This window comes from Oncorhynchus gorbuscha, linkage group LG15, assembly GCF_021184085.1.
Source record: "Oncorhynchus gorbuscha isolate QuinsamMale2020 ecotype Even-year linkage group LG15, OgorEven_v1.0, whole genome shotgun sequence".
Lineage (NCBI taxonomy): Eukaryota > Metazoa > Chordata > Actinopteri > Salmoniformes > Salmonidae > Oncorhynchus > Oncorhynchus gorbuscha.
The window spans coordinates 74,937,523-74,949,583 of record NC_060187.1 but is presented as its reverse complement, the minus strand read 5'-3'; the positions used below and the strand labels follow the sequence as shown (position 1 = coordinate 74,949,583).

The 12,061-nt window shown below is 44.0% G+C and overlaps 1 protein-coding gene across 1 annotated transcript in view; it reads left to right on the top strand.

The window, feature by feature from the left end:
- Positions 1-12,061, top strand: part of LOC123998015 (intermediate conductance calcium-activated potassium channel protein 4-like) — a 51,801-nt gene that overhangs the window by 31,748 nt on the left and 7,992 nt on the right. The window contains exons 7-8 of the mRNA XM_046302830.1: positions 5,203-5,272; positions 7,417-7,583. Coding sequence (XP_046158786.1) covers positions 5,203-5,272; positions 7,417-7,583 — 237 coding nt within the window. The remainder of the gene's footprint in view (positions 1-5,202; positions 5,273-7,416; positions 7,584-12,061) is intronic.

Here is a 12,061-nt window from a genome sequence, read left to right as displayed (position 1 = left end):
AATGTGTGAATTCTTTGAAAGAACTCATCTACCTGGTCAATTTATGTCAGCATGACAAAACATTGAGGTGAGGGGAATTCATGTGTTTTTCATAGGTGAAAGTAAAAAAAATGTTTTTTATAAAAGGTGTTTTCTTTGTAAATGCTTGAATTATGGGAGTATCCATGAACAATCATGCTTGTTGAAAATAGGAAAGGGAGAGCTATATTTCAAACATATTTATGAGTTCCTAGGTCAAGTCATGTGATAAATGTTGGGTATGGTTGTCACATGGAATATTAAGTAGGTTGTCACTATCAGCTCTATTATAAAATCCCAAGCTCTTTTGTGCTTGTGATATAAAGAGCTCCCTTCATTGTCTCTCTCCCTTCGTTTTCTCTCTCCCTTCGTTGTCTCTCTCCCTTCGTTGTCTCTCTCCCTTCATTGTCTCTCTCCCTTCGTTGTCTCTCTCCCTTCGTTGTCTCTCTCCCTTCGTTGTCTCTCTCCCTTCGTTGTCATTTCTAACACACACCCACAGAAAAAGTATTTGTACCTTAAATTATATTATGGTCAGAAAAAACATTTTCATTGAAGTTCATGCGTCATTTCTGACAAAACCTTTTGATATCGCCAATCATTTCAATGACTATTTCACTGGTGAAGTGGACAAACTGAGAAGTGAAATGACAACATTGAACAGTGAACCATCATATTATTGTATTGAAGATCTAATTATGAAAGAGAATGATTGCTTTGAATTTGGTCAAGTTTGTGTGGAAGAGGTGGAACAACTACTGGTTTCCATCAAAAAGGATAAGCCACCAGGTATAGACAACCTAGATGGGAAACTATTGAAAATGGTTTCAGACTGTATTGCCACCCCTATTTGCCATGTCTTTAACCAAAGCCTAAATTAGTGTGTGTCCACAGGCATGGAAGGAAGCTAAAGTCATTCCAGTACCTAAAAATTAGTAAAGCAACCTTTGCTGGCTGTAACAGCCACCCAATCAGATTGATGCCCGTTCTTAGTAAACGGGTGGATAAAATTGTTTAAACAAATACAATGCTATTTTTCAAAGAACAAGTTAACTACTGACTTTCAGTGTGCATATAGGGAAGGGCACTCAATTTGTACTGCACTGACTAAGATGACTGATGATTGGCTAAAATAAATGGATAGTAAGATGATAGTTGGAGTTGTATTGTTAGATTTCAGTGCAGCCTTTGATGTTATTGATCATAATTCATATTGAAAAAACGTGTTATGGGTTTACATCACTTGCCATCACATGGTTGGAGAGTTACTAATCAAATAGAACTCAGAGAGTATTCTTTAATGGAAGCTTCTCTAACATCAGATATGTACAGTGCGGTATCCATCATGGCAGTTGCCTTGGGCCGTTACTATTCTCTATTGTTTACAAGAATGCACACGCTACACATCAACACCTACAACCAGTGAGCTCACTGAGACTCTTAGCAATGAGTTACAGTCAGAATGGGTAATTAATAATAAACTGGCCTTAAATGCATCTAAAACAAAAAGCATTATATTTGGTTAAAACATTCTCTTAGACCTAAACCTCAAATGGATTTGTGCGTAAAGGATGTGACCATTGAACAAGTTGAAGAAGCTAAACTCCTAGGAGTAACATTGGATGGTCTGTTATCAAGGTCAAGTCATATTGACAAAGTTGTTATAAAAAGATGTTCTATGTTTTTGACACAAAGATCAACTGTACTAGTTGTTCAAGCTCTGATCTTGTCCAGTCTTGATTACTGTCCGGTGATATGGTCAGGAAATTGACTACTTCTCTTTAAGTTTTTTAAAAGAAAGGTGTGTGTTACAATATGCCTAACCACTTGTATAATCTCTTTGCATACACTTAAAAAAGACACATTCCCCACCAGACACGCCATTATGGGTTTTCTTCATGGTACCCAAACCAAAAACAGATTTTATGCGTTGCTTAGTTATGTATAGCGCCATGTCATCATGGAATGCTCTGCCAACATTAATAATAAACATACAGTACTGTGTCACAGCGCCTCTCCTCTTTCTAAAGATATATACAGAGAAAAGAGTCGGCCCGAGAATTGAACCCTGTGGCACCCCCATAGAGACTGCCAGAGGACCGGACAACATGCCCTCCGATTTGACACACTGAACTCTGTCTGCAAAGTAATTGGTGAACCAGGCAAGGCAGTCATCCGAAAAACCGAGGCTACTGAGTCTGCCGATAAGAATATGGTGATTGACAGAGTCGAAAGCCTTGGCAAGGTCGATGAAGACGGCTGTACAGTACTGTCTTTTATCGATGGCGGTTATGATGTCGTTTAGTACCTTGAGTGTGGCTGAGGTGCACCCGTGGCCGGCTCGGAAACCAGATTGCATAGCGGAGAAGGTACGGTGGGATTCGAGATGGTCAGTGACCTGTTTGTTGACTTGGCATTCGAAGACCTTAGATAGGCAGGGCAGGATGGATATAGGTCTGTAACAGTTTGGGTCCAGGGTGTCTCCCCCTTTGAAGAGGGGGATGACTGCGGCAGCTTTCCAGTCCTTGGGGATCTCAGACGATATGAAAGAGAGGTTGAACAGGCTGATAATAGGGGTTGCGACAATGGCGGCGGATAGTTTCAGAAATAGAGGGTCCAGATTGTCAAGCCCAGCTGATTTATACGGGTCCAGGTTTTGCAGCTCTTTCAGAACATCTGCTATCTGGATTTGGGTAAAGGAGAACCTGGAGAGGCTTGGGCGAGGAGCTGCGGGGGGGCCGGAGCTGTTGGCCGAGGTAGGAGTAGCCAGGCGGAAGGCATGGCCTGCCGTTGAGAAATGCTTGTTGAAGTTTTCGATAATCATGGATTTGTCGGTGGTGACCGTGTTCCCTAGCCTCAGTGCAGTGGGCAGCTGGGAGAAGGTGCTCTTGTTCTCCATGGACTTCACAGTGGCCCAGAACTTTTTGGAGTTGGAGCTACAGGATGCAAACTTCTGCCTGAAGAAGCTGGCCTTAGCTTTCCTGACTGACTGCGTGTATTGGTTCCTGACTTCCCTGAACAGTTGCATATCGCGGGGACTGTTCGATGCTATTGCAGTCCGCCACAGGATGTTTTTGTGCTGGTTGAGGGCAGTCAGGTCTGGAGTGAACCAAGGGCTGTATCTGTTCTTAGTTCTGCATTTTTTGAACGGAGCATGCTTATCTAAAACGGTGAGGAAGTTACTCTTAAAGAATGACCAGGCATCCTCAACTGACGGGATGAGGTCAATGTCCTTCCAGGATACCCGGGCCAGGTCGATTAGAAAGGCCTGCTCACAGAAGTGTTTTAGGGAGTGTTTGACAGTGATGAGGGGTGGTCGTTTGACTGCGGCACCGTAGCGGATACAGGCAATGAGGCAGTGGTCGCTGAGATCCTGGTTGAAGACAGCGGAGGTGTATTTGGAGGGCCAGTTGGTCAGGATGACGTCTATGAGGGTGCCCTTGCTTACAGAGTTAGGTTTGTACCTGGTGGGTTCTTTGATGATTTGTGTGAGATTGAGGGCATCTAGCTTAGATTGTAGGACTGCCGGGGTGTTAAGCATATCCCAGTTTAGGTCACCTAGCAGAACAAACTCTGAAGCTAGATGGGGGGCAATCAATTCACAAATGGTGTCCAGGGCACAGCTGGGAGCTGAGGGGGGTCGGTAGCAGGCGGCAACAGTGAGAGACTTATTTCTGGAGAGAGTAATTTTCAGAATTAGTAGTTCGAACTGTTTGGGTATGGACCTGGAAAGTATGACATTACTTTGCAGGCTATCTCTGCAGTAGACTGCAACTCCTCCCCCTTTAGCAGTTCTATCTTGACGGAAGATGTTATAGTTGGGTATGGAAATCTCTGAATTTTTGGTGGCCTTCCTGAGCCAGGATTCAGACACGGCAAGGACATCAGGGTTAGCAGAGTGTGCTAAAGCAGTGAGTAAAACAAACTTAGGGAGGAGGCTTCTGATGTTGCTATGCATGAAACCAAGGCTTTTTCGATCACAGAAGTCAACAAATGAGGGTGCCTGGGGACATGCAGGGCCTGGGTTTACCTCCACATCACCCGCGGAACAGAGAAGGAGTAGTATGAGGGTGTGGCTGAGTCCATGCACGGATAAATTGAGGTGGTCCTGAGGGTAACTGTTCTGTACTTTGTCATGTATTTGTAAGTTTTATGTGGACCTCAGGGAGAGTAGCTGCTGCATGTGCAGTAGCTAATGGGGATCCTAATGAACTAAACTAAACACTTACATACACATTTACTCAGAATGTCATATGTTATTCTCACGACATAAAATTCTGAATTTTGACAGGAATATCGTTCAATCAAGGAAAGGCTATTTGTAAGACTGTATGCTATACTGCTTAATTTCCTGTTAGAAAATGAATAAACTACTAGCAAACATTGTATCCTACCCCGCGATGGGGCTGGTTGTCACAAGTGGACAGAGTGTCTTTGATGGCTTAGAACTCCATGTTAGAATAAATATGAGGATAAAAAGGGTCCCCATTTCAACCGAAGACTTGGTCTTTCTCTGAACATTAAACAATAATCTTGTAAGATATACTAGTGTTGAGAAATACACACAAGAGTACAAAGTGTGACAACCAACCCTGGTCTCTCCTACCCATTGATTCTTGAAGAGTATGACTTAGAAATACTCATCAGTTTAGGTCAACTGTTGTGCCTCATCAGAACCCAAAATATAAGCTTGTTCTATTCCAATGTTTTTAAACAATGTAAATGTAAACAAACACTATATGGCCTCAAAACATAGTTAAAACTATAATTTTGATAGCATGGATGGTCAGTTCTTGCATCCATAGCCCTGTCTATGAATGTGAGTGGTTTCATTTCTCCAGCTCCATCCCTTAGCTTTTTACAGAAACAGGGGCAGGGAGGATGTTATGCTATTGTTTCTATTGCTGATTGCCGCTTTAAGCCTGAAGCAACTGTTTATTATGTACCTCAGCTATTCTCAAAGCCAAGGGATTGTGTAATTGTTAGTGTAAGGGGTGTTGTGTTTGTTCAGTGAAGGGGACCCTCTACAGTGCACACACTACCCAGTCAGATTAATATACATACTGTAAGGTGTACTAGTGGCAGTGAAGACTGTTTTTTTACTTCAGGCCCAGGCATTTATTTAAGGTCTCTATCACACTGTTATCATACTAAGATGTTGCTATGTCCTTTGTCTGTTTTGGACAGATTCCGGCACCTGCGCCTTAAACAAAGGAAGCTGAGAGATTACGCCAGTGAGATGGTCGACCTGCCCAAGGTAAGCCAACCACACCATAGAGTAGGCTAGAACAACTCACGGCAGAGCTGTGTCGACATGTTTGACACACACACACACACACACACACACACACACACACACACACACACACACACACACACACACACACACACACACACACACACACACACACACACACACACACACACACACACACACACACACACACACACACACACACACACACACACACACACACACACACACACCACGTGCAGGATAACCTAGATCCAGGTAATAACCACACTCTTACACAGACCATTATCCAGTATATTAAAGTTGCTGTGTAATTTATTAATAGGTGTTGAGACACATAAAATGTCTGTAAAAGACACATAAAACTCTATAAAACGACCATGAGGTTCAGCAGAAGATTCAAGTCACTCTGTGATGTAATCCTGGACACAGAGCTTTTTACCTAATGGGCAGTATACCTGGCAAAGAATGCACAATTAAAGAAAGTGGCTGTAGTTAATGGGTTGTGAGCGTTTTTATTAATGAAATTGATTGATATATTTGTGCAAGTCCAGCTCATATGTATATCAAACACAGGAGCCAATTTATGAGAAAGAAATGGGCACAGGAGTTTTTAGGAGGGAGATATGTACATGTGACATATGTGGTTCCCCTCAATGTTATAACTGCCCTAGGGAGTTGTTTCCCCCAAGATAGTTGCCACAGTCACCCTCAGCTCATCCGGGGTTAAGTCTGGGTTTATCTGAATTCCATGTCTGGATTTTGTTAGGCATGCTTGTGTTGTCATGACAAATAACTATAAGAAGCACAAAACAACAAGCATTGGATGAATTGATTAATTGTCTGTATGATTGTTTGTTTGGTTGATTGATGGTGAACAGATGATCATGTTTGGTTTTTTGGTTGTTTGGTTGATTGATGGTGAACAGATGCAGATGATCATGTTTGTTTGTTTGTTTGGTTGATTGATGGTGAACAGATGCAGATGATCATGTTTGTTTGTTTGTTTGATTGATAGTGAACAGATGCAGATGATCATGTTTGTTTGTTTGTTTGATTGATGGTGAACAGATGCAGATGATCATGTTTCTTTGTTTGATTGATAGTGAACAGATGCAGATGATCATGTTTGTTTGTTTGTTTGGTTGATTGATGGTGAACAGATGCAGATGATCATGTTTGTTTGTTTGTTTGTTTGTTTGTTTGGTTGATTGATGGTGAACAGATGCAGATGATCATGTTTGTTTGTTTGTTTGATTGATAGTGAACAGATGCAGATGATCATGTTTGTTTGTTTGTTTGGTTGATTGATGGTGAACAGATGCAGATGATCATGTTTGTTTGTTTGTTTGATTGATAGTGAACAGATGCAGATGATCATGTTTGTTTGTTTGTTTGTTTGGTTGATTGATGGTGAACAGATGCATATGATCATGTTTGTTTGTTTGTTTGGTTGATTGATGGTGAACAGATGCAGATGATCATGTTTGTTTGTTTGTTTGATTGATAGTGAACAGATGCAGATGATCATGTTTGTTTGTTTGTTTGTTTGGTTGATTGATGGTGAACAGATGCAGATGATCATGTTTGTTTGTTTGTTTGATTGATAGTGAACAGATGCAGATAATCATGTTTGTTTGTTTGGTTGATTGGTTGATTGATGGTGAACAGATGCAGATGATCATGTTTGTTTGTTTGTTTGATTGATAGTGAACAGATGCAGATGATCATGTTTGTTTGTTTGTTTGGTTGATTGATGGTGAACAGATGCAGATGATCATGTTTGTTTGTTTGGTTGATTGATGGTGAACAGATGCAGATGATCATGTTTGTTTGTTTGGTTGATTGATGGTGAACAGATGCAGATGATCATGTTTGTTTGTTTGATTGATGGTGAACAGATGCAGATGATCATGTTTGTTTGTTTGGTTGATTGATGGTGAACAGATGCAGATGATCATGTTTGTTTGTTTGTTTGGTTTATTGATGGTGAACAGATGCAGATGATCATGTTTGTTTGTTTGGTTGATTGATGGTGAACAGATGCAGATGATCATGTTTGTTTGTTTGGTTGATTGATGGTGAACAGATGCAGATGATCATGTTTGTTTGTTTGTTTGGTTGGTTGATTGATTGATGGTGACCAGATGCAGATGATTATGTGCGACTTGAGTGCCAACTGGAACAACTCTTACCGGGAGCTGGAGCAGCGCATCATCTCCATGGAGCAGAAGTTAGATGAGCTGGGCCACTGCTTCCAACAGACCTCTGAGCTGCTGGTACAGGCCCTGCGCTACCGCAACCCTGAGATCAGGTATAGCTAACACAACCCCAACTCTGAGATCAGGTACAGCTAACACAACCCCAACCCTGAGATCAGGTATAGCTAACACAACCCCAACCCTGAGATCAGGTACAGCTAACACAACCTCAACCCTGAGATCAGGTACAGCTAACACAACCCCAAGATCAGGTATAGCTAACACAACCCCAACCCTGAGATCAGGTATAGCTAACACAACCCCAACCCTGAGATCAGGTATAGCTAACACAACCCCAACCCTGAGATCAGGTATAGCTAAACACAACCACATCACATACTGTATATCAGGTACAGTTAACCCAACCACAATCCAACCAAGTGCTAACAGTCAGTATCTGGACAATATGTGTGAAATGCTTGATAATGTACAGTGCCTTGCGAAGGTATTCGGCCCCCTTGAACTTTGCGACCTTTTGCCACATTTCAGGCTTCAAACATAAAGATATAAAACTGTATTTTTTTGTGAAGAATCAACAACAAGTGGGACACAATCATGAAGTGGAACGACATTTATTGGATATTTCAAACTTTTTTAACAAATCAAAAACTGAAAAATTGGGCATGCAAAATTATTCAGTCCCCTTAAGTGTTATGCTGGTGAATGAGGACCCAAAAGCGACTTAACGGAAACAGAGTCTTTATTCACGTCTTAAACAAAAGCGATAATCCTAATGCAAAAACAGAAAAACTGAAATCCACTCGTCAGTAGAGAGGAATGACTGGAGACGCGACCACAGACTGCAGGTCGCTTCGGGAAGGCACCGGCCGTAGCTGACTTTGACACCTGCTCACACGCAGCATCTGAAGAAGGTAAAACACGACAGAGCGGAACAAGGACACAGAACAGCGAACATCAAGCAAGGATCCGACAAGGACAAAAGCGGAAAACAGAGGGAGAAATAGGGGACAGGTGTGAAAAGAGTAAATGAGGTCGTTAGGAGCATGAGGAACAGCTGGGAGCAGGAACGGAACGATAGAGAGAGAGAGAGAGAGAGAGAGAGAGGGAGAGAGAGGGATAGAAAGAGGGAAAGAACCTAATAAGACCAGCAGGGGGAAACGAACAGAAAGGGAAGCACAAGGACAAGACATGACAATATATGACAAAACATGACAGTACCCCCCCACTCACCGAGCGCCTCCTGGCGCACTCGAGGAGGAACCCTGGCGGCAACGGAGGAAATCATAGATCAACAAACGGTCCAGCACGTCCCGAGAAAGACCCCAACTCCTCTCCTCAGGACCGTAACGGGAGACGATGAAGAGGGAATCTAGGGCTATTACTCTTAAAAAAATGAGACACGGGTAGAGAACTGTAAGCGTTAGAGCAATCAGGACCAAACAGGCCAGGAGAGTAATAACTAGGGACAGACTGAGACACAGCAAGGCTAGGAGCAGAAGCAGAAAAAAAGTTACCGGACTTATTCTGCGCGCAGTCCGAACAAACAGCCACGAAACGGCGCGTGTCACGCTCCTGAGTAGGCCACCAAAACCGCTGGCGAATAGAAGCAAGCATACCCCGAACGCCGGGGTGGCCAGCTAACTTGGCAGAGTGAGCCCACTGAAGAACAGCCAGACGAGTAGAGACAGGAACGAAAAGAAGGTTACTAGGACAAGCGCGCGGTGACGCAATGTGAGTGAGTGCTTGCTTTACCTGTCTCTCAATTCCCCAGACAGTCAACCCGACAACACGCCCTTCAGGGAGAATCCCCTCGGGGTCGGTAGAAGCCACAGAAGAACTAAAGAGACGGGATAAGGCATCAGGCTTGGTGTTCTTATTACCCGGGCGATAAGAAATCACGAACTCGAAACGAGCGAAAAACAACGCCCAACGAGCTTGACGCGCATTAAGTCGTTTGGCAGAACGGATGTACTCAAGGTTCTTATGGTCAGTCCAAACGACAAAAGGAACGGTCGCCCCCTCCAACCACTGTCGCCATTCGCCTAGGGCTAAACGGATGGCGAGCAGTTCGCGGTTAGCCACATCATAGTTACGTTCCGACGGCGACAGGCGAGGAGAAAAATACGCGCAAGGGTGGACCCCATCGTCAGTATCGGAGCGCTGGGACAGAATGGCTCCCACGCCCACCCCCGACGCGTCTACCTCGACAATGAACTGTTTAGTGACGTCAGGTGCAACAAGGATAGGAGCGGATGCAAAACGCTTCTTGAGGAGATCAGTACAACAATCATACGACCGGTGAGGAGGAAGGGAGTTGGCTCTGGACCGACTGAAGACCGTGCGCAGATCATGATATTCCTCCGGCACTCCTGTCAAATCACCAGGTTCCTCCTGTGAAGAGGGAGCAGAAGAAACAGGAGGAATAGCAGACATTAAACATTTCACATGACAAGAAACGTTCCAGGAAAGGATAGAATTACTAGACCAATCAAAAGAAGGATTATGACACACTAGCCAGGGATGAACCAAAACAACAGGTGTAAAAGGTTAACAAAAAATCAAAAAAGAAATGGTCTCACTATGGTTACCAGATACTGTGAGGGTTAAAGGTAGTGTTTCACATAATATACTGGGGAGAGGACTATCATCTAAGGCGAACATGGGCGTGGGCTTCCCTAACTGTCTGAGAGGAATGTCATGTTTCCGAGCCCATGCTTCGTCCATAAAACAACCCTCAGCCCCAGAGTCTATCAAGGCACTGCAGGAAGCTGCCGAACCTGGACCGACAAAGTAGTACAGGATCTTGATGGAGAGACCTGAGTAGTAGCGCTCACCAGTAGCCCTCCGCTTACTGATGAGCTCTGGCCTTTAACTGGACAAGAAATGACAAAATGTCCAGCAGAACCGCAATAGAGGCAAAGGCGGTTGGTGATTCTCCGTTCCCTTTCCTTAGTCGAGATGCGAATACCTCCCAGCTGCATGGGCTCAGTGACTGAACCGGTGGGAGGAGATGGTTGAGATGCGGAGAGGGGGAACACCGTTAACGCGAGCTCTCTTCCACGAGCTCGGTGACGAAGATCTACCCGTCGTTCTATGCGGATGGCGAGTGCAATCAAAGAGTCCACGCTGGAAGGAACCTCCCGGGAGAGAATCTCATCTTTAATCTCAGCGTGGAGTCCCTCCAGAAAACGAGCGAGCAACGCCGGCTCGTTCCAGTCACTGGAGGCAGCAAGAGTGCGAAACTCTATAGAGTAATCCGTTATGGATCGATCACCTTGACATAGGGAAGCCAGGGCCCTGGAAGCCTCCTTCCCAAAAACTGAACGATCAAAAACCCGTATCATCTCCTCTTTAAAGTTCTGATAAACGTTAGTAAACTCCTCCCTTGCCTCCCAGATAGCTGTGCCCCACTCCCGAGCCCGACCAGTAAGGAGTGAAATGACGTAGGCGATCCGAGCTCTCTCTCTAGAGTATGTGTTGGGCTGGAGAGAGAACACAATATCACACTGGGTGAGAAAGGAGCGGCACTCAGTGGGATCCTCGTTTGATGTTCGCTGTTCTTGTCCTCGTTCCGTCCTGTCATGTTTTTTGCCTTCTTCAGATGCTGCGTGTGAGCAGGTGTCTTGATCAGCTACGGCCTGCGCCTTCCCGAAGCGACCTGCAGTCTGTGGTCGCATCTTCAGTTGTTCCCCTCTACTGTATAGAGGGTTTCTGTATTCCTGGTTTGACTTGGAATAAACTCTGTTTCTGTAAAGTCGCTTTTGGGTCCTCATTCACCTGCATAACATTAAGTTAATACTTTGTAGCGCCACCTCTTGCTGCGATTACAGCTGTAAGTCGCTTGGGGTATGTCTCTATCAGTTTTGCACATCGAGAGACTGAATTTTTTTCCCATTCCTCCTTGCAAAACAGCTCGAGCTCAGTGAGGTTGGATGGAGAGCATTTGTGAACAGCAGTTTTCAGTTCTTTCCACAGATTCTCGATTGGATTCAGGTCTGGACTTTGACTTGGCCATTTTAACACCTGGATATGTTTATTTTTGAACCATTCCATTGTAGATTTTGCTTTATGTTTTGGATCATTGTCTTGTTGGAAGACAAATCTCCGTCCCAGTCTCAGGGCTTTTGCAGACTCCATCAGGTTTTCTTCCAGAATAGTCCTGTATTTGGCTCCATCCATCTTCCCATCAATTTTAACCATCTTCCCTGTCCCTGCTGAAGAAAAGCATGCCCAAACCATGATGCTGCCACCACCATGTTTGACAGTGGCTGGTGTGTTCAGGGTGATGAGCTGTGTTGCTTTTATGCCAAACATAACGTTTTGCATTGTTGCCAAAAAGTTCAATTTTGGTTTCATCTGACCAGAGCACCTTCTTCCATGTAGTGTCTTAACACTTAGTACTTATTTATGTAATAAGAAAGACTCTGAATACAAGCAATTGAACTGGAGCTTCACATTTACTAAAACAGGTTAGTACCAGAATAACATAGAACAATACTGCGCATGACCAAGGGCGCTTCATCCTTAAAGGGGACATCAGTAATTAACAGAACATAACATTCCACATGTT